General features: G+C 35.7%; 1 protein-coding gene across 3 annotated transcripts in view; it reads right to left on the bottom strand.

Annotated features, from left to right (window-relative positions):
- Positions 1-5,245: 5,245 nt before the first annotated feature.
- LOC123549593 (protein virilizer homolog) overlaps positions 5,246-26,050 on the bottom strand; it is a 59,530-nt gene continuing 38,725 nt past the window's right edge. For all 3 annotated transcript variants that reach the window (XM_053545175.1, XM_053545177.1, XM_053545176.1), the window contains 23 exons: positions 24,504-24,624; positions 23,654-23,803; positions 22,694-22,837; positions 21,986-22,189; positions 21,335-21,420; positions 20,699-20,845; positions 20,119-20,214; positions 19,526-19,598; positions 18,663-18,799; positions 17,126-17,325; positions 16,452-16,625; positions 14,878-14,983; positions 14,263-14,337; positions 13,823-13,983; positions 12,951-13,212; positions 12,556-12,655; positions 11,724-11,991; positions 11,213-11,274; positions 10,607-10,809; positions 9,984-10,083; positions 9,572-9,656; positions 9,183-9,293; positions 5,246-6,607 (listed from right to left, as the gene is read on the bottom strand). In XM_053545175.1, coding sequence (XP_053401150.1) covers positions 6,535-6,607; positions 9,183-9,293; positions 9,572-9,656; positions 9,984-10,083; positions 10,607-10,809; positions 11,213-11,274; positions 11,724-11,991; positions 12,556-12,655; positions 12,951-13,212; positions 13,823-13,983; positions 14,263-14,337; positions 14,878-14,983; positions 16,452-16,625; positions 17,126-17,325; positions 18,663-18,799; positions 19,526-19,598; positions 20,119-20,214; positions 20,699-20,845; positions 21,335-21,420; positions 21,986-22,189; positions 22,694-22,837; positions 23,654-23,803; positions 24,504-24,624 — 3,138 coding nt within the window. In that variant the 3' untranslated portion in view covers positions 5,246-6,534. The remainder of the gene's footprint in view (positions 6,608-9,182; positions 9,294-9,571; positions 9,657-9,983; positions 10,084-10,606; positions 10,810-11,212; positions 11,275-11,723; positions 11,992-12,555; positions 12,656-12,950; positions 13,213-13,822; positions 13,984-14,262; positions 14,338-14,877; positions 14,984-16,451; positions 16,626-17,125; positions 17,326-18,662; positions 18,800-19,525; positions 19,599-20,118; positions 20,215-20,698; positions 20,846-21,334; positions 21,421-21,985; positions 22,190-22,693; positions 22,838-23,653; positions 23,804-24,503; positions 24,625-26,050) is intronic.

Here is a 26,050-nt window from a genome sequence, read left to right as displayed (position 1 = left end):
ACTCTTTGTAGAGCTAGTTATGCATGGTCACATTAGGCAGTACAGCACAGATGATGCTACCAAGTCTCTTGTGAACTCTCTGGTTACATCGAAAGCAGAATACTGTAACTCGCTGCTGTATGGAATTTCCAAAGACTCACTGCAAAAACTTCAATGTGTACAAAACACAGCGGCCCGCATCATAACCAGGACTCCAAGATACGAACACATCACGCCGGTCTTGAAGGAGTTGCATTGGCTTCCAGTTCAGTACCGCATTGAGTTCAAAATCTTGACACTCACATACAAAGCCATGCACAACGAATCTCCCAAGTACATTGTCGATATGCTGGACATGTACATGTAGCAAATGGCCCGGTCTTTGGTTTTACTGAGGAGTCGAACAGTAAAGTATGGTGACAGAAGTTTCAAGCATGCAGCTCCAAAGCTTTGGAATGCCCTCCCAGCGAGCATCAGAGATTCAAGTTCACTGTCCGCATTCAAAAAATCTTTGAAAACGCATCATATGTTATAAATAATAACAAAATCTGAAAAACTGTTGAAAATGGCGTTAAACCAGAAACAATTGAACGTTGAACATAATTTATAGATGATCTTGTTTTAATTACTATTCATTTTAATCTTTTACCAATATATTTTCATGTATGTATGTGTATGTATGTGTTCTTCATGTTTTGTAAAGCACTTTTGAATGTACATATTTTGTATAAAAAGAGTGCTATGGTATAATACTAATAATTAAAAAAACTCAGGTTCACAAATTCACAGGCTGGATAATAATTCTACATGGTTTCATGACTCTAAGAGAAATATTTTTTAAGATAAATGTAACACAAATCTTTAACACTTTGTCTATTTTTCACTACGCCAATGACCATAACTCTTGTCTGGTTGTGTAAAATCCTAAACAGAACACTAGGTGCGCAACTTCACATGCTAAATAACAACGACTCTCAGTCAAACACTTTTTGAGATATGGGACACAAAATGCATATTTTTGACAATCATGGGTCATAACTCTGACCTGACCCAAAGAAATCCAGAACAAAACCACAGGTGCACAACTTCACATGCTGAACAAAAATTCCTATGTTTCATGACCCTAGTTCAAATACTTTTGAAATATGTGCAACACAAACTTTTATTCCCCATTATACATATTTTTTACTAAGTCAAGGGCCATAACTTTGGTCTTGCTGAGCGATATCTAACAAAAACCCAGGTGCACAACTTCATATGCTTAAGAATATTCCTGTACTGATTCATAAACCTTGGTCAAATACTTTTTTTGAGATACGTGCCACCTAAACTTAGGCCTTTTTTATGACATTCTTGACTCAGTTAAGGGTCATAGCTCTGGTCTGTGTTAGATCCTAATTAAAACACCAGGTGCACAGCTTTCATGCTAACAATCCTGTAAAGTCTGATAACTCCGGGTCAAATATTTTTTAGATATGCAGGACACACATTTGAATGGTCAGACGGATTAACGGAAAAAGGGCAACTCTATGTGTCCCCATTGATATACTCATTCCTATAGCAATACTGACCTTTCAATATATCTTGTGATATCTGTCTTCATACCCTTGCATGATCGTAAGAGGCGACTAATAGGGTCTTAACACTTGGTTTGCAGTAATTCTGTGATTCCAGCAGGTATGCAGATTTTGATTCCATACCTCATGTTTTTATTTCGATGTAAATGAGATGTGGAACCAAAATTTGTAGTCCTGGTTTGGCGCCATATAACCTATACCGTGTTAGTGCGCCGTAAAACCCAAATAAATAAATAAATAAATATGACATCAGGAGTTTTAACTGACCAATCAGAGAGCTGCATTTTCATGTATCTGCCAGTTTCCCCTTGGGTAAAACGAAGTATTTTTACATATAGTGACTTTAGAAATAAATATCATACTGTTTTTGGTATCAAATTAAATTTTTGACTGCACATTCCCCAGATGATGCCTCATACATCGAAAAATATGGATTTAATACCTTTACTTTAGTTTTAAGTTTGACATTTTACACAGGGTGTCTAGGATTAAGTCCGAGTAAAATGTATCAAAGCGCCAGTGAAATTAGTACCATTCCGCAATGTTTCGGGCATGTTAAAATTATTAAAATGTTAAGAACTGGTCCTTGATCTTCACCTGATTGTCATGACTGCTGTAGGTAGAACTAGACCTTGTTCAAATCTATCAATAAAAAGCCACTTCCCTTCAGTATGATACCTAGTATTTGACCTTGCTCATGAATGTAGCTCAGCATTTAAACAAGAGGCCTAGAGAGCCATAATGGCCCTAGGTCGCTTCCCTGATATACACTGCTTGCTTCAACAGCTTTGGAAGATAATTATGCAAGGAAATTGTCTGTGAAATCATTATGAAACAGTACAATCTTTGTAAAGAGCAGTTTCTGACAATGATTTTAAAATTGGGCCTGCTGTTTCTGTAAAGAGCATTTCTGAAGTCTTCAATATAAACACATATCCTTCTTGGTAGAGGACAAGGACCATTTCAAAATTAAGCCAGCAGTTTCATACAAGAACATTTACGAAGTTTCAATTAATATGGAAGTGACCACGCCCTCTGACAGCCATGTTTTTTTTTGACGAATCAAAATAATTTGTTAGAAGGTCACAAAAAGAGCATTTATGTGAAATTATTTTAAAATCAGGCCAACAATTTCATACAAGAAGATTTTTAAAGTTTCCAGTATATACATACATGTAAAGGGAAAAGTGACCACTGACCTTGGCGGCCATATTTCCTGACAAATCAGACACAAGAGGGCCATGAAGGCCCTGTATTGCTCACCTGACCTATTGACCTAAAGATCATCAAGATTAACATTCTGACCAAGTTTCATTAAGATATGGTCATAAATGTGGCCTCTAAAGTGTTAAAGACACTGATTCTGGTATGCCTGGTATGTGGCCTATGGAGATAAGGTCTGCGTATTGGCGATAAGGGCCAATACACAAGTCGGGACCATTGTTAGACTTGCTTCTGTTTATTATAATAAGCTACTGTATAGCTACTGTGCAGTAAATAAATTGCAGGTGATATTTCTCACCTTTATAGCAAATCAGTTCTCACCTTTATTACGAGTTTAGAAAGTTTGATTGAATTAGGGCTAAATAAAGAAAGTGATAAGATACAACAGTGTTTTTATCATATTTTTAATGAAGTAAGTTTTTTAACAATTACATCTCATTATTGCTGTTTTTTATTATCAAAAATATAAAAAATGCATTCAGGCACATAGCTTTTAGAAGTAATAAATTATTGTGTATTTTGAACAATGATATATCTTTATTGCTGGATTTTATTATACATAAAAGAAAGTTTACATTATTTAGACAACACAAGAGGAATTAAGCATTTTTATTATATAACATCCTTCGGTCTATATACCTTCTTTATCTATTAAAAATGAAACTGAACACTTCTTTAATTTCTAATAAAATCCAGCTTTTCCTTTGATTTGACCCAGTGACCTAGTTTTTGACCCCACATGACGCAGATTCGAACTTGACTTAAAGATCAAGATTAACATTCTGACTAAGTTTCATGAAGACACATCATAAATGTGGCCTCTAGAGTGTTAACAAGCTTTTCCTTTGGTTTGACCTAGTTTTTGATCCCACCTGACCCAGATTTGAACTTGACCTATAGATCATCAAGATTAACATTCTGATCAAGATTCATTAAGATCTGGTCATAAATGTGGCCTCTACAGTGTTAACTAGCTTTTCCTTTGATTTGACCTGGTGACCTAGTTTTTGATCCTACATGAGATAGATTCAAGCTGGACCTTGAGATCATCTAAATTAACATTCTGACCAAGTTTCATGAGGATACAGTCATAAATATGGTGTATACAGTGTTAACAAGCTTTTTCTTTGATTTGACCTGGTGACCTAGTTTTTTACCCCAGATGTCCCAATATCGAACTCGTCCAAGATTTTATTGAGGGTAACATTCTGACCAAGTTTCATTAAGATTGGGCCAAAAGTGTGACCTCTAGAGTATTAACAAGCTTTTCCTTTGATTTGACCTGGTGACCTAATTTTTGACCCCAGATGACCAAATATCAAACTCGTCCAAGATTTTATTGAGGGTAATATTCTGACCAAGTTTCATTAAGATTGGGCCAAATTGTGACCTCTAGAGAGTTAACAAGCTTTTCCTTTGATTTGACCTGGTGACCTAGTTGTTTTTGACTCCAGATGACCCAATATAGAACAAGTCCAAGATTTTATTGAGGGTATCATTCTGACCAAGTTTCATTAGGATTAGGCCAAAATTGTGACCTCTAAAGTGTTAACAGTCAAATTGTTGACGACGGACACAGGGCGATCACAAAAGCTCACCTTGAGCACTTCATGCTCAGGTGAGCTAAAAATGAACAATCTTGGTAGTCATGTAAGGACCAGGTGTGTGAAATTATTTCAAAATCAAGCCAGCTGTTTCATTAAAAAAGATTCTTAAAACTTCCACTACAATACATACATACAGGAAAAAGTGACCACCTCCCATGGCCGGGATCTTTTTGATAAATCCAGATAATTTAAACAATCTTGGTAGCGGGTTACATCAGGACCAATTGTGTGAAATTATTTCAAAATTGGACTAGCAATTTAGGTTGATATGTCATTTAAAGATTTTTCTTCTTTTAGCCTTGGCACGCACTATGTGATACCAAACGTAACCATTTGAACAACTTTAGAGGACCACCACCCAAAGAACATCCAGGCACAGTTTTGTCAACTTCCACCCAATGGTTGCAGAGGAGATACTGCTAAAAGGAAAGCATGAACAGACAGATGCAATAGCTCATCCCAAGCACTTCAAGCTCAGGTGAGCCAAGAACAAAACTGACTCAAACAATAAATGAGCCGCGCCATGAGAAAACCAACATAGTGGGTTTGCGACCAGCATGGATCCAGACCAGCCTGCGCATCCGCGCAGTCTGGTCAGGATCCATGTTGTTCGCTTTCAAAGCCTATTGCAATTAGAGAAACTGTTAGTGAACAGCATGGATCCTGACCAGACTGCGCGGGTGCGCAGGCTGGTCTGGATCCATGCTGGTCGCAAAGCCACTATGTTGGTTTTCCCATGGCACGGCTCAAATGTAAACCAAAGTATGATTCAATTATACATACATTAGATATTTTACAACTTTTAACTGACACAAGTCTTTAGAAAGGCCTGAGAGGAATAAAAAAGAAAAACAATCATAATTGTATACATTGTACTCATTTATTTCATTAAATAACTTGCTTTCATTGTGAAATGACAACACAGTTAAGCAAAGCAAAACCATAGAAGAAAAGAACATTAATACTACTCTCGCAAGATAATTTAAACAACAGCATGTTTATATTATTGTTTCATTGTTATGATTCTCATGCATCGTTGAACTCAGAAATGTTGTCAGTGGTAGAAGTTGTGCATACTGTAATGTTATACAAAAATATTTTCTCTGCTGAAACGATTTAATGACGAAAAATCATAATTATCAATCAGGATATCGTTTGAGTTATTTTACGGGATTTATATTTAAAAGTATGTTTGGTAGGTTCTATTGTAATCAAAAGGTTAGAATCTAACAATCACTTTCAATTCGGTAGACCAGCAAAATCCAGTTTAGTGGCTTAGTTAAGTTACCTGATGACAAAATGTTACAAACTATTTATCAAAAATGTCTGAGAGAGTCTGAAATTGATCAGACTTGTGTCTTCTAGTGTGAGCCATTAGTTCAACCTATTGAAGTACATTTACATTATATGTTATAAAATTTACTGACTGAAAAGTGAACAGTGCAGACCATGATCAGCCTATGCAGGATCTTGGTCTGCACTGGTCACAAAGGCAAGGTCATTTGCCACCAGCAGGCTATTTTTCTATTAACAAATAACTGATTTGTGATATTTTAATTTACTTGTTTCAATTGACCTTGAGCACAGAGACACTTTTCATGTCTTGTTCCCATAACTTTGAAACAGGCGTGTTTTCTTCTTTACAACTGAGGGAAGTGCAATGTTCTGTTGTTCATCACTTAGTGAAGTACATGTTCTTGTTTTCCAAAGAAGAATATATGGCTGTATTTGGCAGTAACTGATATGTAACAAAGGGTCTCTGATAACTTTCAATAGTCATTCTCATTATCTTATGTAAGTTATCTAGCAGCATTTCACAGTTATTGATGTTAAGAATCTATGGCGTTTTATCCGCGTCTTATTTACTCAAACATTAGTGTTGATATACAGTTCTTATCTTTATTTAATGAAAGATCTCTGAATATGGTCTGTGATAACATTTTTATCATTCAGTGATGATCTACATTCCTATTGTTGCTCTTCCATGATATACTCTGTATCAGCATTGTTCAGTTATTTGTTTAAGGATTTCTGATATATTATGTCACAATGTTTAACTAGTCTGTGAAGGACCTCTGACATATTCTGCCACATAATTGCAATTATCCAGTGAAGTTTCACACATAATTATATTGTCATAGTTGTTATTATTTTGTGAAGGATCTATGATGTCTGTTAGGATCAGATCGGCCTCGAAATCCCATACTGTTACCACCAAATCTGAAATATAATATAAAACACTTCATAAATATTGCTTTTACAATATTAATTTTCATTCAAAATATACCTGAAGTGTCTAAAAAAAAGTTTCAATGCCAAAGCTAAACTGTTTCACTATATATACAAGCAGCTAACGCCTGATGGCGTTTTGGACGGGTTTTCTGAATTAGGTGATAATGAGTGAAAGTTCTAATAAAGGCATACAATAAATAACCCCCAAATTAATAATCACTATTGAAGGAAAAAGGGAAACAAGAGGAAACATGATGACCCTTGATCGCTCACCTGAGTAATATGAGCTACATGTTTCAAATGTCAAACTGATGATAAAATATTAAGAAAGTCAGTAGGACACATTCATGGTCAATGAAATTCAGTTTTACGATGTGTGTGCAAAACTGTGTAAGTCATCAAAATTTCAAGGCTGTATCTTAAAAAACAAGAAAGCAGGTCAGTAGGTCAAGGTCACAGTCAAATGACATCATATTACTTGGGGTCATCAGGTAATTATAATTAAACACTCTTGGAAATAGGAACAGATGATTTTTTAAATATTTTCCCCATATAACTCACGTAATAATTAAGTGACCTGAGGGCGGGGGCCTCTTTTAACCCCAGGGGCATAATTTGAACAATTTTGGTAGGGGACTTCTAGACAATGCATTGTACCAAATATCAAAAGCCTAGGTCGTATGGTTTCAGACAAGAAGACTTTTAAAGCTTTTTCCTATATAAGTCTATATAAAACTTGGGACCCCCAGGGCGGGGCCTCTTTTCATCCAAGGGGTGCAATTTGAACAATTTTGGTTGAGGACCATAAGACAATGCTACGAACCAAATATCAAAGGTCTAAGTGTTGTGGTTTCAGACAAGAAGATTTTAAAACTTTTTTTCCTATATAAGTCTATGTAAAACTTGGGACCCCCTGGGTGGGGCCATATTTGATCCTAGGGGGATAATTTGAACAATCTTGGTAGAGGACCACTAGATGATGCTACACACCAAATATCAAAGCCCTAGGCCATGTGGTTTTGTACAAGGAGATTTTCAAAGTTTTCCCTATATAAGTCTATATAAACCATGTGACCCCCGGGGCGGGGCCATATTTGACCCTAGGGAGATAATTTGAATAATCTTGGTAGAGGACCACTAGATGATGCTACATACCAAATATCAAAGCCCTAGGCCATGTGGTTTTGTACAAGGAGATTTTCAAAGTTTTCCCTATATAAGTCTATATAAACCATGTGACCCCCAGGGCGGGACCATATTTGACCCTAGGGGGTAATTTGAACAATTTTGGTAGACAACCACTAGATGATGCTACACACCAGATATCAAAGCCCTAGGCCCTGTGGTTTTGGACAAGAAGATTTTCATTTTTTTTTTTTTCGGTTGCTATGGCAACCAGAGTTCTGCATGAAATTCAATTCTTTGAACAATTTTGAAAAGGGGCCACCCAAGGATCATTCTTGTGAAGTTTGGTGTAATTCTGCCCAGTTGTTTTCAAGAAGAAGATTTTTTTAGAAATTGTTGACGGATGACGTACTATGCACGACGCACAACACACGACAGACGACGGACATCAAGCGGTCACAATAGCTCAGGTGAGCTAAAAAAGTAATGGATAGGTAGAAAATGAAATTAAAGAAATAAACTGGAGTAAAAAATCAAAGTAAGAAAAACACCACATTCAATGTTTATATTCCAGTGACCTTGACCTTTGACCCCGAAATCAATAGGGGTCAGGTACACATCAAGACCAACATATGTATTAAGTTCCTGTGACCTTGACCTTTGACTCAGTGACCCCATTCTCAGTTTGGACCAATTAGGGTAATAAGTTTCTTGAAGTTTGGCTAAGTAGTTGTTGCGAAAACTGATTGAACAAAAAGGTTAACATGAGACTCATTGTGACCTTTGACACAGTGACCCCAAAATCAATAGGAGCCATGTACACATCAAGACCAACATACCTATAAAGTTTCAAGGTCCTAGGTGAAATACTTGTCCAGATATTGAGCGGACACCATTTTCAATGTTCAGGTCCCTGTGACCTTGACCTTTGACCAAGTGAGCCCATTCTCACTTTTTACCGACTAGGGTAATAGGGGATCATTCTGACCAAGTTTCTTGAAGTTTGGATAAGTAGTTGTTGCGAAAAATGAATGAACAAAAAGGTCAACATGAGACTCATTATTTCCATCCATCCGCCAGGACAGACCGAATCTACAACCCAGATTTTCTTTGAAGACCTGGCCAATAAAACCAATCCATTTTACTTGTACACAATGTAATTTAATTTGAAATATCATCATGCATAAAAATTATCTGATAATAATAATTCAAAATGAATTGTTTCCCCTTCAAACTTTTCACATTTACATTTACAAACCTTGGGACATTACATATATAAGCTCATATAATGATTTCAATAAATATTGTAAAAATGTATGAACACAAAATATATTTGGAAAATAATGTACCAGTACACTAACCATTTTGCCATAGCACAAAAATTGCAGCAAATGCTCAGTTTTTACTGAACAGTTCTATCCATATAGGACTTACTTACCTATCATCTTTAAATCTGGGACCTGCCCAATTTCCTCTGAAACCTCGGCCTCGAGACTCGAACCTTCCACCTCTATTGTCTCGCCTGTCACCTGACATAGGTCTATCATGACTGTAAAATGAATTATTATTTCTATATTACATAGTGGTAAATGTTGCAGAATCAAAAGTTATGTAGGTCTAATTTTCAGCATGTATATAAGAAAATGAAAAATTCTTGTGCCAGTCAAATGTGTATTTTAATATCCTTCTTTGACATAACTTAAACATCCATAAAAATGTGTATAAATATCTTTTTGCCTGAGAAAAAAATGTAACATTTTTCAACAAAGCGTGTTCATACTTTATTACCTGCTAGGTAACATAAATAGAACAGTAAATAATACATACCCTCCACCAAATCTTGGACTGGCAAATGGAGGCTTTGATCTATAAACAGAATTGTCACCATCACTCCTACCCCCTCTTGAGCCTGCTGTAATACAAACAGTATACATCTATCGGTGTCAGTAGCAGTTAGTAATTATGGATATATTCACTGTTTTTTCTAAACACTTAAAGTGAGAACTGAAATTCAAATGTCTGAATTTAACTATTCAAGTTTTCTTGTAAAAATTAAGTTATTTTTTCTTTGTATCTCTCTATGTACCTGTAAGTTACCATTTAACACAGTTGCACTACGGAATACTGAGCCTAAATCTTGCTTTTTTATGTTCCTTCTTCCCACTTTGGTAATGAAATACTTATAATTCTTCTCGATGGAATACTGCAACTGAAATAAAGGGAATAACTTTCTGCTTACCATCCCTTCTGAAACTACCAGGTGGCGTAAGAAATCTGCCACGTCCTCTGTCAAATCCACGTCCACGATCAAACCCTCGACCTCTACCACGACTGAAATCCTGAAATACAATAGCAGTGTTCAACCTAAAATAAACAGTTTATTTAGGATTTATAACTACTCAAAATTTTGGATTTTCTTGAATGGAATGTACATGACAGGACCTTAGAAAGAAAACCCTACTTACTAGGATACTCAAAAACATATTATTAATAAATTCACATTTTAGTATATGATTTCTTAAACATCATTACTAATTAGTTAAATATTCCATTAAGTGATTCTGCACTTTCATTTTCTATCTTTTTAAAACAGAATAACAAAATATTTCACAAAATGTGAAAGCTGATTCTACTTGCACCTTCATGAAGTAAAGTTGTTATTAATTATTAAACAAAGGTTTTTCACAGTAAACTTTTGTTTCTAGAATGAATTGCAAAAGTTTGAATAAAAAAAACCTAAGAATTAACAGACATCAATAAATGAATCATGGTCAATGATATAACACTGCAGTTGAAAATGTTGCCATCAATTCCAAAGGTAACTTTTAGGAAACATTTATTTTTCTATCACAATATATTTACATTTTCTCTTCGGAATGACTGACCACCATCACCATCACCACCATCTCTGTTTTGATCTGATTTTTGTTCAAGTTTCATAAAGTCGTCGACATGCATTGATGGTGGACGACTGGTGTTGGGTGGGCGGGATCTGAAGTTGTCATGGTGTCTGTTTGCCTGTGCTGCCAGTCCTCTGGCTATACCCCTACCTCGCATTGGGGCAACTGGAAAATATTAATGTACATATCTATAATTCAGGTTTCTCTGCTAAAATGAGACATTATAATATAAAGCAACATTGGAAACTACCTTACATTTCACTTAAACACATGGCAAATAGACTTCTATGACATGTAGACACTCATAATTATTAACAATTCATATAAATGTTACATTTTGGCAAAAAAATCTACAAGAAGATCCTTTGGAAGCATAGAACACAATCAAGCAAATAAACAGACGACTTGGTTTTACCATGTCTGTTCATGAGAGGTAATGAAATGTGACACTCCTCAATCCCTCTAGCAACTACTTATGCTGAATTAATTTACTCAGATGTCTTGAAATAAATAAAACAACACTATATCAAAGAACAGGGAGAATGTCTTACAGCTTCCAACAACTTACCAAAAGGTCTCCTCACTCCCCTTCCTCGCCAGGTAACAAACTCTTGAGACTTTCTTCTGTCCCTGTTAAAAAAATGCGATTTTTTGATGTACGCAAATTTATGTCGAAATAATTTTATAAAATCCGTCAACAATCAAAATTTTGCAGGTGTTAACAAGTCAGCACTTTTTGCTAGTAGGAAATAGCAGGCAACTAAATTATTCTCAATAATAAATTTTAAAGAAGCATTAATTTGAAGGCAAATCTATAAAGATATCCAGATTATTATAAACTGACTTCAGCAGTTGGACATGAAATGAAGAAAATGAAACAACACCTCAGAATCTACTCAATAATTTAATCACAGCCATGTATTTTTGTACCAAGATGTCTGTCCTTATATCCTGAGATATTAATGATATAGATCTAAGTCTGTCTCCTCATATGGCAGCATTTCTGCTTGTTAATTCTCCGAAGAAAACAGATAAGTTTGGCTGAATGAAAAGTCATCATAAAGTACAAGTAAACTTACTTCAGTTTCTTTGGTTTTGTGAGTTCCTGTTCAGAGACTAGACCAATATCTTTCTTCAGCTCTTCCTCTAGACTGAAATCTTTGCAGTATTTCTGGCACAGATTGTCAAGGTCAAACGGCACTAGATCCGGTTCATCTGGTTCAAATGTTGTCTGCCAGAATGTAGAGCTGAGTCTCTCGTCATCAGGGTCAGTCATGGTACACACTGACCTCATGTTGAATAGTGCCTGTAGTGACTGAGGCTCAGGCAACGTGGGCTGTGTAATTTCTGCAGAATAAATAACACGTGCAGTATTTAACCTTTGTTCAGTGCTATCAATTTCCCAGGTAATATCTGTCTATTAAATATATCATTTACTTGAAGTAAATAAATAGCAAATCAAACCATTCTGAAGCTTTACATTAACTATTACTGATGGTCTTGTGATGGAGGAACCAATTCTCTGAGGTCAAGATCACTATCCCAAAACTGTTAACACATTGATAACCAGTAAATCTAAGTGTTTAAGTGTTTATTTCAAAATTTACAATGAACCTATATAAAATGAAATTAATCTTGTTTACAAGCATCTATAGTGTGTTTACACATATTTATCCATGGTCAATTAAAGGAAGTGGTGTTTAAACATCTATCCATGACACATTAAAGGAAAAATAAAGTTTACATTCAAATATCCTTTGTCCATTTAAGAGAGTATAAAGTATATACATACATTTCTACTTATAGTTCATTAAGGGAAATATATGTTTAGCCACACATCAATCCATGGTCCACTGAAGTGGTAGAGTAGGAAATACACAGTTCACAATAAAGGTTCATGGCTACACTTACCAGCTTTAGGTTTCTCTGGTGAATCTCGATGAAGAACATTTATCAAACTGTTCACACTTTCAACAAGACTGTCCAGTGCTTCTTCTTCCTTCATACCATCCTGTTGATGGGGAAATTTATCCTTCAGTTTTTTAAAATATCCATGGTTTACCTTTCAAGCCAAGGAGTCATTCTGATCATAAAACATTAAAATTGTAGGTATGGGCTGAACGCGATGTTGGTTCTACGACCGATTTTTTTTCACTCTGGGAAGTTCAGTTATTTACATGTACAGGATAACTATCACATTAACTAACATATTTATTTCTATGTTTATATTTACTGACTACTTAAAATGCTGATACTAATGTAAGCCATCCAAAATAAAAGTTTTATGCTAAAAAAAGTATCTTTACCTCAAGAAGTTTCTGCAAGGCCACTAGAGGATGATTGGTCATATCTTGTGTCCAAGCCACAACTTCCCGTAACTCTTGATTCGACAGAGTTATAGTTCTTGTAAGAGGCATGTCTTCATCCGGAGGCTCAGTAGAGACCAAGAGCCTCAGGAACTCGAGGGTGGTGGAGAAAGTTGAGAGACAGTCGGAGCTGTCCTTACTGAACTTGAACTTTATCCTCTGTAACAGTCTATACAGACACAACTTGTGCTTCTCAAAGGTACTGGAACAGAATAGAACAGGCTTTACAATGTTCATACTGTAAAATGTATAATCGTCAAATTGAAGAAAATTCTTTAGTTGGTCACTCAGGTTCAAACGTACTGTGAAACCACTTCTATTTGCGGGGCACTAATTTTCATGGATTTCATGGTTACCTTAATGCATGAAATTAAATCACAGTGAACCACAAATTCATAACCCCTTGAAATAGCCCCTTTGGGTAAAATAGCAGCCTTTTATGCCCAAGAAATTAAATGAATAACTGCTATTCCTCTGCGTTTAAGATCAGTAATGGTTCATCAGGTGAAGCAGACAATAATTTTAGCCCTTATCCTGCTAAATTTCTATAATGAACTTGTCCATCTTTCAATTTGGACAGTACCATTCACTGTTAAAAGGGGTGCTTACCAAAACGATATTGACTGAATGACAAACAGTGTAGATCTTGATCAGACTGCATACATGTGTAGGCTGATCATGATCTACACTGGTCACAAAGGCAGAATCAATCATGTCCAGCATGATAAGGGTTAAAACAGTTTCAAATCTTTACAATAGAGGTGAAACCAATATAATTACTTACTGTATATCAAGAATGTTTAGCAACTTACTCTTTGAGAAGGTAGAAACTGTAATCATGCTCTGTAAGCATGACAAGAGCTCGTATACATGGTAACACGGTGTCATACTTGTGATTCGGATGGGCAATATGTTCCAGGATAGCCTCAATGATCAACGTCAGCTGATCTTCTGATGGTAAAGCATTGCCAACCTGAATATACACAAAACAAATTAAGAACTCTAAAAACAACCTCCGTTAATATTTTGAAGCTGTCTTTAGTCTTAAAGTCAAGTTTAAAAGTTAAGCTGGGTGACTCTAAGCAACCTTTCCACACACATTATATCAAGTCAGTAAACAGAACAGACTCATAGACCATAAAGGCAGTCTGCAAGTCAACTGGATGCTCTTTATGTTAAGAAATGGCCCTCAGCGAGATCTGAATAACTGGCAGTTAATTCTTGCAACAAAGTTTTTGTTCTTTATGTTTACCTGTTCTTGGATCGAAAGAGTTGTTTCCCCTGATGTCAGAGTAACCTCCATGTCACATAAACTCTGCAGAATAGACTGAAATAGAAGAAGATGACCTCAGTATAGTACACTTTATCCAATAAAGGACAAACAGAAATTTTGGCAAGGTACCAGTTTTATATATTTCAATGAGTAGATTTCTCCAGTTTCAAGCTTCAGTGAAATAAAATATTTTCTTTGAACGTAACATAAAAATATAAATGAAAGAAACAGCGCCATCACATGGCAGTACCCAAAAATGAAACCTAAGCAGAAAGTCAGGAGTAAGTATACTGTAATCTTATACAGCATACTGAAAATTTATTTCTTTAAACTGAACAAGTACTTGATACATTCATTGCTTTATCAAGGACATTATGCCTGGCATATATGCGAATCATTAGTCCCATCACTGCAGGACAGGAAACTTTTTGATATGAAATACTTTCTGTAACAAGAGATGATAACCTGTACTTTCCTTGCGTAACTTTGTTCACAGTTTAAAATGAGCCTTTAAGACATGGATTTGTATTACACAACAAGTCATTAAAATGAAAAATCCGGTAAGTTTTTAACAAATTTTAACAGAATACCTACCACGATACATTCCTGGTCTTGTATATGGTCCTGTCTCTCTGATACCAGGTTCAGTATATCTAACATCTTCCCCAGAACTAACTGATACTTCTCTTCACCACTTGGTCTGAAAGTTGTACAGTACAGGTAAAAGATGTGTATTACAAAAAAAAGAACCCCATGGTAATACAGATTTGTCATCACTGATGTTAAAAAGATGTTTCATCTTCATCAGTGTATAACAAGAGTGCCAGAATGTCACAATATACGCCCGTCACAGCAAATTTCTTTACTCTAGCACCTGTATTTGCAAATGGAATTTTAATTTTGTGGTTGTTTAGTAATCATTTAAGTCATTTGTTTTTCTAAGTCCACAAAAAAACTCCTTACCAGGTAGAGATACCTTAAAATACACCTAAAATTTGAAAGTAACATCTATGTTGTACCATTGAAAAGTGGTCTTGTTTTTTCCCTACGTCAATTATAAAAAAGTTACAATATAAGTTATTTATAGTAACAACTAAGGGAAGATAATCTTAAAAAAAAAAAAAAAATCCATAAAAAAATTGTAAGTCCACACAAAAATCTTTACTAGGTAGAGATTGGTCAAAATACACCTCATAATTGGATGTAGCATGCATGTTGTACTACAGAAAAGTGGTCTCGATTTTTCCCTACGACTAGTAATGAAAAAGTTTCAATATAAGCTATTTAAAGTAACAACAAAGGGAAGTAATTCTAAAGAAAGGAACTGCGCATGACACTTCGTCTCATGATGGTGTATAATTGTGCCAAGTTACATCAAAATCCCTCCATGCATGAAGAAGAAATGCTTCGGACAAAGTCATTCTTGTATCTGACCTTTGGCCTCTAAGTGTGACCTTGACCTTAGATCTAGGGACCTGGTTCTTGCGCATGACACTCCGCCTCATGGTGGTGAACATTTGTGCCAAGTTACATCAAAATCCCTCCATGCATGAAGAAGATATGCTCCAGACAAAGTCATTCTTGAATGTATCCTTTGACCTCTAAGTGTGACCTTGACCTTAGATCCAGGGCCCTGGTTCTTGCGCATGACACTCCGTCTCATGATGATGAACAATTGTGCCAACTTTCATCAAAATCCCTCCAGGCATGAAGAAGATATGCTCAGGGCAAAGTCATTCTTGAATTTGACCTTTGACCTCTAAGTGTGACCTTGACCTTAGACCTAGGGACCTGGTTTTTGCGCATGACACTCCGTCTCATGATGGTGAACAACTGTGCCAAGTTTCATCAAAATCCCTTCATGCATGTAGAAGATATGCTCCGGACAAAGTCTGTGGACGCAGCCTGCCCGCCCGCCAGGGGCGTTCCCATAATACGTCCCGTTTTTCAAACGGGCGTATAAAAATTTACTTTAAAATTTCTGATATATGAGGGTTGATCAAGAATTCATGTCACTGCAGCCATGTAATTGTAAATAATGGAGACAACAACAGAAATTCAAATCCATATCCCTTGGTATTTGTAACAGAATCTAAAAGTATCATAAATATATACTGCATATTCAAATTCAACTCATAGTATTACTGCATAAAAGGAATATCTCATACCCCATTATCCTCAGCATGGTACATTTAATTGCAGGTTGTGAGAGAAGATAAGCCAGCAGGTTCAGGAACCGTCCTCGTGTAGAAAGAGCCACCTTTGTCTCCTCAGACTCCGGGTTTACCTTGCTTAGCTCACTCACGGTCTCTATATGCTCCAACAGAATGTCCAAAATACATCTGAAATAATAAACCAAGTTTCAGGTATAAACTACATTAAAACATAAAATATTTAGATTCTGTCTTTGCAACATATCATTGAGTAAAATTTTCTTAATTTCAATAATACGTCATTAACAATTAAGTTTATTAATTTTGCACTAAGGCCACCTGCCCCTACACATATCATACATAATTAATCTTAATGTCATGACAGAGTGTTAAAATGTGCAATAAGCAATGCATTCTATGGCACATACTTTGCTGAGTTAAAAGTCTCATGGACACAATTATAGGTCATATGATAACTTTCCAGCTTTAATGGTGGATGAAGACCTTAGGTGCCCCTCCAAACATTATTTCAGACAGCATATAATAAATTATAAGTAGAACCCCCCCCCACCCAGATAATTTAGTATTTTTACAAGACACATTAAAAATTCTTTGAATTAGCACTTATCTAACATACACTACTCACATAAAATACAATCTACACATTCTATAAATAGATTTCAACTTACTGTGTAATCATAGTTGCTGTTGGTGCAGCCAGGTCAGACATTTGCCAGCAGATCTTCCTCAATATTTGCTGTAGCGGCTGACAGCTTGTGGCCGACAGAGTTCTAATAATGTTGTGTAATGCTCCATGCAGTGGCAGCAAGTGGGCACTCCACAGTTTACGGGTGTTCAGTGCAAGGGATTCCTCTTCTTTAGACAATGGCTAAAAAAACAGACATTTAATATAAACAGATATTTAAATGCAGGGTAAAGATCTAAGCTCATGATCTATTTTGTTGGGTTTTAAGTCGAACCTTAATTCATACAACAACTTTTCAGCATTTAATGGTAGAAAAGACCTGAAGTGTCCCTCTGGGAATTATTTCAGTCACAAGCTGGATCATAGGTAGAACTATCCACCTCCCATAAGCCAGCTGGATTACTTCCTTAGATGAAGGAATTCTACATGCATACTTTCTAAATGATTAAGGTAAGAGGCATGTGATTCGTAATCAACAACCTTAAACACTTGGTCGTGGAGGCCCAAGAAGCTCATGATGTACAATAACAGGTGATTTTACTAGTGTCACACATTTTCATGTTACCTCTCCTTCTAATATGCTTGTTTCTGTTAAAACACGCTTATGCTAAAATGATGTCATGTTAATGTGCGATGACGTCAATGTTTTTGTTGCGACCAAGAAAGAGCGCTACTATATTTTATCTAATGTTTTAGATTAAGGGCATATTAGAATTGTAACAATGTATAGCAAAACTGTGATTTACCAAAATCAATATACCTAAAATCGGTTATACGTTGCCAGAATAATTCACTTGGGCTATGCCCTCATGAAATTATTCCACGGACGTATAACCTCTTTTTGTGTATCAATAACGTTAGAACAAGGTTTTTTTTATATATTATTTCTTAATTAACACCTGTATGACTAAAAGCTGTGTTCAGCAATACCCACCACAAAAGACCACTTTCATAACTATGATCTTACAGACATGTTTAACTGTATGTTCACTTTTTCATAATGTTTTATTTATTTTATTTTGTTGGGTTTAACGTCCCACCAACACAATTTAATACAGGTCATATGGCGACTTTCCAGCTTTGATGATGGAGGATGACCCCAGGTGCCCCTCAATGCATTATTTCATCATGAGCGGGCACCTGGGTAGAACCACCAACCTTCCACAAGCCAGCTGGATGGCTTCCTCACATGAAGAATTCAACTCCCCGAGTAAGGCTTGAACCCACATCGATGAGGGGCAAGAGATTTGAAGTCAGTGATTTTAACCACTCGCCACAAAGGCCCCTTTTCATAATGTTAAAATACCTATAAATATAAATGTTGATCATACTGCTTTACTAACAAACTGTCACTTCAGATACAGCTTTTAGTTTTAAGTCTGGTACCAGCAGGGAACATCTAACCCCTTAACCTCAGAATCATTAGGTAAGTACTTTAGTCTTTGATGTTTTAAATACTAAATCAGATGTAATAAGCCAATTAATATTTTAAACTTGGTTAAAACAAATAGCTAACTTACCTCTCTGGTCTGAAGAGGTAAAGGCAAGGGCAGTAACTCTGAGAGAATCTGTAAACCACTTAGATAGGCATAGGGAGCCTTCATTGTATACTTCAACAGATCTCTTATAGTCAGTGTCCACAGGCTCTGACTTATCTCTGAAAATGTATAAAATGGACAACCTCGATAAGGGTAAAATTCTTTACTTTCTCAGTTATTACTAGTCTTAAGAGATTGAAATTATCTTTTACTTTCTAATGATGTTTTTTTTTCTGGTTGGGTTTAACGCGACACCAACACAATTATAGGTCATATAGTGACTTTCCAGATTTTGATGGTAAAGGAAGACTCCAGGTGCATCATTATTAATTTCATCTGGAGTGGGCTGCTGGATAGAACCACTGACCTTCCATAAGCTAGCTGGAATACTTCCTCACATGAACAATTCAATGCCCTGAGTAAGGATTAAACCCAGGTGAGGGAAAAGTGATTTGAAGTAAGGGACCTTTACCACAGAGCAATGATTTGTTTGTTTTGTTTTCATCTCATACACTGTGAAACAATTAATCACAGCTAATTTCATGGATTTCATGGTTTTGTTTAACTGCAATCCTAATTGAAACATCAAGTTCTTACTGTCTGTATCTTAAAAATTAGAAATCAACATGTTCTTGTCCCCACACATTACCATTTTTCACTGAACCCACAAGGTGTTTTGCCCATCAAATTAAATGATTTTACAGCAGTTGAAACATGTACGAGGTAAAATGCTGTCAGAGTAGGAATTACATAATTACTTTGAAACAATAAAACAAGATTCATTTTCAAATTGTTAAGGTACGTTCCGAAACAAGGAAGAAAACTGAGAACACTGCTATGCTTACTGTCCTTTTCCTCTGTAGGCTGTGACAACGGCTGAGTGTAAGCTGCTATAGTATCCACTATCTCTTTCTGTATCTACAAAGATATAATCAGATCATTCACTTAGGGGCCGATGTGACTTTTTATCCATAAAATCTCACCTTACAATAACATTACAGAAGGTGTAAATTCAACTTCAACTTACTGCTGTCATTTCCCTACCTGTAACACTACAGTAGGTCTTAATTTAATTAAACATTACCGCCAAGATTTCCATACCAATTACATTACAGGGCCCAGTTGTTCAAAACATTAACCGGCTTTTAAAATAACCACTGGTTCAATTTAGTTTCAAAATATAAGTCTTGGTGGGAAACATTCATATGATGTTTTAGTTTTACTGTAAAGACTTTATAGTGCTCGTAATCCTTAACTCATACATTTGTTTTTCTAAGTCTTCTAAACTGTCGAAATCTAACCCTAAAAGTTAATCAACCGTTTGCTTGATTGCCTGTTAAAGTTTCAAACAACTGGGTCCAGGTGCAAATTTATAACTTAATACTGTGATTTCTTCACAAGTAGAAATACAGCAGGTGTAAATTTAACTCAAACTTACAGCAGTAATTTCCATAACAAGCATGCTTGATGTAGGTACAGAGCACAGCACTGTGTGTAGTTCAAACAGAACTGGCAGTGTTGTCAGATCCCGAAACTGTAAATATACAAATGAATATGAATTCATTCTCTGCATCTTCCTGTAGAAAGGAAACAACTAAAAACTGGAAAAACTGACATTTAGCTTTTATTTTCAAATATTCTATTAACCGAGTCTATTTCTTTATGTAAGAAAAAGACTTTTGTTGGAAAATCATCCGCATTTTTTTAAAAATTTACGAATGAGATTCTTTAACCTTTGCTTTTTTGTGACCTTTGCCTAACTTCTAAAAACTTAACAGATTTATAACAATCTAAACACAGAACCTGGGTACCTTCAAATCTGGACTTCTGGAATAATACAAAATCTTATCACCCCTGAATTAAGTACAGCTATAACATTGCTATTGTATACATGTGTACACATATAATATGTAAACAGGCACAAATTAATATGCATTTTTAGAATTTGTACTAATCAGTTATAGAGAAAAACTCACTAACATTCTAAGAGAAAATTGATTAAATATTTGGTATGTTACCTCAGTTCCCCTAGCCATGATTAGATACTGTGTAATAGCTTTAAGCATCTCCAGACATGGTCTGATGGTATACAGGTACAAGGACAACATTTCACTGCTTCTCGGAATACCTTGCTGCCACGGTCGTAACATCAGGTCACTTAATTTCTGAAACATAATGTATCAACTATTAAGCTATATCATCTAATCTGTATAAAAAAAGGTGCAAGTCCTCAACTCGCAACACAAGGTTTTTTTCACTAAATGTGAAATAGGCCAAAACCTGTAATCTGGGGAAAATTGCTTGTTATTTAAGCAAAGGGGAATGAAAAACCTGATGCTGATTTTATGGGAAAACTGAAAAACTTCAAAGAAATTTTCTGAAAGAAAGAGGTCCTGCAGGTAATCATATTAAGTTTGAAGGTAGTTGGCAACAGTTATTCAATTTAGCCATCAACACAATAGAGGTCATCTACAGACAATAGGCAACCATCCTATGAACTTTGACATCTGTAGGCCCAAGCAGTTATTGATCTGATATATTCTACTGACCAAATGATCAAGCGACTTTGAATAAAATAATATACCCTCTCTTCCTCGAAGGAGGCATAAAAGATGTGACAGCTTTATATCAGTGTAACAACTGTAAATACTGACCTGGAGGAAAGCAACAAACATAGGACAGCAATCAGCACTGAACAATTCCACAAGTACATACTTATATTTCATCTCCTCATTCTTATCTGAAAAACAATATTCTACAATTATTTCTATGTCGCACAGACTCATTATTTAGCTGGATCAAACATTGTGTTCTCAAAAGTATTTCACTTATCAATGTGCATCAAAAATTCATCCACCAGTATTTACAAAATAGTTGCTACCATTAATTTTCCCTGATATCAGAGTACAGTACAACACTCTCCAAAACATAACAACCATTAACTACTATCTGTATAGGAAACAAGCACGTACTACAGACTATAATATAGCTAAACAAAGCAAAACCAGTAACAAACAATTTAAAATAAACAGCAATTAAAAACTAGATGCCCGCGGGCAACTTGTCGAGCTGCAACCTGTCAAGATCTGACATGACCATCGGACTCAACCGTGACCTTAACCTTTGAGATAGGAACCTGGGGTTTGCCCATGACACTCTGTCTCACTGAGGTTAACATTCATGCCAAATATAAAGAAGATTGCTCCATGCATGCAAAAGTTCTGCAATAGGGCTCGACAAAAATTCTGGTAATACTGTAGTATCTGAAAATGTATTTTGTATAAACTGCATTTTGTATCACTAACCTTCTGGATATTCATTAACAGGTGCAATTGACAGATGTTTCAGGACTCTGAGAACTGTGATAAGTCCCCTGGGTAACTTCATTACATCATCTACGTAAGTCTTCAGCTGCTCTATAATCACAGGTAGACTATCGTGACTGTATGACGTGAATGATTTCAGTGGATTTAGCCATTCCTTCAGCCTTGACAGCTTACTACTGAACTCTGTAATCAAATTTCATAAATTTATTATTTGTTTTCTTATGTTTAATACTATTTTTTATCATTTTTTTCAAAATGTACATACATGTAGGTCAGTCAATTTACCTATGCCTTTAAATTTCATAACAGACAGCTTTCCTATGGTACACACAAGCGGTGCACACACATTATGTCTTGTCAAACCATTACAAAGAACATGGATTAGGGATAAAATTTGCAACCTTTGGATCTAACACAAACACTCTTTGCCCATACAGATACCAAGGCTAGCCAAAACCAATGTATCGTACCACATTATGTGTACAATATCTACAGCACCTCCTCAGTAATGAAATGTTGTTCCAGGTATCCAGGTACACGGAGGGGAGAGAGGTTGACCTTTTTGATAATTCTTAACATCTATTACAGTCATTCCAGTACAGAATTCTGAGCATTAAAAAAATGTTATTTCAACCAGCTGATTTCACGTGCAAGTTCAGTTTGTAACAGCGTAATATTGTATAATACCTGATTCTCCCAAAGCCAGCAATTCTTCACTATGTTTTTTCAGGAATTCGATATTATCAGAGTGGTGAACGACCATGTTTAGTAACTCTGCTGTGTATCCGGCACACACAGACTTCCTCAGCCTGGCATCATCTCTATCATCACCTGAATAAAATAACTTTCTCTGCTTTACTCTGTTGGGAATTATGATTTATTTTAACATTTAAGGAGTTCACATTTCATATATATGTATATACAGGATTTTCTTTACATGTATATAAAATAATCTGAAAAATCCAATTTTGCAGACTTCTATTTATTACCATTTTAACAATAACACAGACAAAATTCACGTGCAAAATTTAAATTAAGAAGATGAAAGTTGTGAAGAGCTTTAATTAAATAACCTGATTTTTTCTTGTAGTCTATGAGATGTATAAATCCATGCTAATGTATCACTTCCGGAGAGCACAGAAAACTCTGAAGGATGTGGAAGAAATGTTTCTTGAAAAAAGGCCTAAAAACTATCATCAGTTACATGCTAAAGGTCATATCTATTTATTTTTACTGTATGTGTGTCTGTATGTTTGGGTTTAAGGTCTTTTTCAACAATTTTTCAGTCATATAAATGACGTTGTCTACTTGTATCAGCGAGCACAATGACCAACTTTATAGTGCTGCCTCACTGGAATATCATGCCATAGACATGTGACATGATAACATACCCAGTCACATTATACTGACACCGGGCTGACAAGTCCTAGCACTATCCTCTTAATGCTGAGCGCCAAGCGAGGAAGCTACTAGTACCATATTTTATGTCTTTGGCGCGGCCGGGGATCAAACCCATGACCTCCCGTGCCCGAAGTGGGCTACCGAGGCATTACTATTTAACTATGCTATCCTGGTACATACTTCATCCAAGCTGTGCCAGTTACTTCTAAAACAATCCTGAAAAAAAAAAACAATTAAAAAACATACCTGTAAGTTTAACAAAAGGTATGAATGCCTTGATGTTGTTGCTGTAGGTCAGGACTTGTACTACGGCAGTATGACCTAGCGGGGCAAGGGTCATTGTATACAGCATGTGTAGGTTTGAGATTGGTTCCTGATCTTCAGACATACTCTTCTCTGCAAAACAGAAATGTGTCATAGGAAACTGCACTTAATGATTAAATCATATCATGTAGCAACAAATAAACCATAAAACTTGCTTTGCTGATGACTATTTTGTTATTCTAAATAATATTGAAAAAAAAAAAGATAGATTATATTAAAAATATGGAAGGAATGTTTGTTTTGCCAGAAAATATATACCAGCATGAGAACAACTAGGAAAGAAAGACAAGCAGAGGTTGCAGTCATAATATTAGATGCACTAGATGCAGGTATGTTGACATATCATTGCTGTAGAAATTTGGTTAACTTAGGATTTTCACACTGCAGAAAAAAAAACAACTTATTCTGCACACAGACTAAGAAAATTTCAAACTTTTGAAAATTAAAAAACATTACTTACAAACACAAAAACAATGTAAAACAAAACAAATACAATGTATCTTCTAAATATATTGCATGATATTTCTGTAGTGAAGTCTGAAAGTGGCCATCCCCCATGGATGTGCAGTCTGATCTTGGTCTGCACTGGTAGCAAGGCAGAATCACTTTTCGCCAGCAGGCTAAAGATTAATCAAACTTTCTTACCTCTCTTTAGAATGCAAGCTATTTAGTGAATGATCAAAGAATATTACAAACTCGATTAGAAAACAAAAATAAACATTTTTCTCTCTGAAATAACAAAGTAATAAATTGTGCAAGTACCAGTACATACCTGTTGTTTTATGATATTCTAAGAGTTTGTCAACCAGGGTAATAGCCTGCAAGTAGTAGATTAACTCAACTCCAAGCTGCTGGGCCACATTCTCCTCGGATACCTCATCTCGATTGAAATCCTTAACAAATATCATAAATAGAAATCTTTTAATTGCATGTATAGTTGTTTCTTCAATAGCTGCACCAAAACTTACACTTACTTAAGGTTACACTCACTTAATAACTTTGAGAAAAGAAAGATTTAATGCCAGTCATAGGGAGAGCTACTAGCACCACCTAAATTTCCACCTGCAGCATGTAATGTATATATTTGGAAGCAAACCCTGTTATGAACACATGCTATGATCCTAAATAGAAGTGACCCACAACATGAGTCCCATCATCATTTGTCACTGCAGTGTTGGCAAGCAACCTATGTCAGGAAAACAAGCTACAATCCGACACTGAAGTTGTCAACAACATTATTCCTCTCATTAGTTGTCACAATTCCCCTTTTACTTTTATTACCAAACCACATACATCAGAAATCTTTTTATTCCTCAAAGAAAGTTATGCCCCTATAGAAGTCAGGTAAACACATCATCTCTGAATACAGTGACACCATCCCTACTTGTTGGTTATGTTCATTACAAGTAGGCAACTTGGACAATCTACTTTAACTTATATCTAAAGACTGCTTACATCAAACACTGCAACATTAAACCACCAATTCCTTCAAGTCACTTACACTGCAGTGAAGTCACTTACATTCTCAGTGGGAAATCTACCTAAAATACTTATATATTATGCCCATATTTCAGAATGTGGCAAGACTTACGTAACACTGTTATTTTATAAGGGGGTGCCCAGGTGTTGGTACAAAACTTCACATGCTTATAAAAAATATTTAGGGAAAAGAATGAAAGCAGTTTAATGAAATTCTACCAATTGGTTGGTTTGTTATATACAAATCTGTGGATTTTTAAACAATTAAAGGGCAATAACTCTGGTGTTACTTGGGCAATCTGCCTGAAACTTGCCGGGCGACATAACCTCATAGCGGTGAACATGTGCATGAAGTTTTATTTAAATATTCCCAACCACTTCCTACATATGGCTCCGGATGTGGAATTTTCATTAAATCAAGGGCAATAACTCTTAAGGAAAATTGACAAATCCAAAAAAAAACTTGACGTGCATCATCGCAGTATGTTGGTTCATGCTTATTTCAAGTTTTATGAAATTGTACCTGCTAGTTACTGAGAAATGGTTGCAGACGGATACACGGACGAACGGACAGACAATGCCCCCTCACGATTTCATCGACTGGGAATAATAACAAGTTTGAATCTAATACAAAATTTTCAAATTCAAATCAAAGTCATAATTTGAATTTCAACCAAGAGTTACCTAACTTGCTTATGAATGAATGTTGAATGAGAATGAAATTTAGAGTGAAGTTTCATTCTAATGTTAGTAGTCGTTACTGATACATTCACACAAAACCATATTTTCTATGTCTATCCATATTTTCTATGTAAAAAAGGGCCATAATTTGAATTAGAT

The sequence above is a fragment of the Mercenaria mercenaria genome, chromosome 6 (assembly GCF_021730395.1).
Source record: "Mercenaria mercenaria strain notata chromosome 6, MADL_Memer_1, whole genome shotgun sequence".
Taxonomy (NCBI): Eukaryota; Metazoa; Mollusca; class Bivalvia; order Venerida; family Veneridae; genus Mercenaria; species Mercenaria mercenaria.
This window is presented reverse-complemented; position numbering and strand designations above follow the sequence as displayed.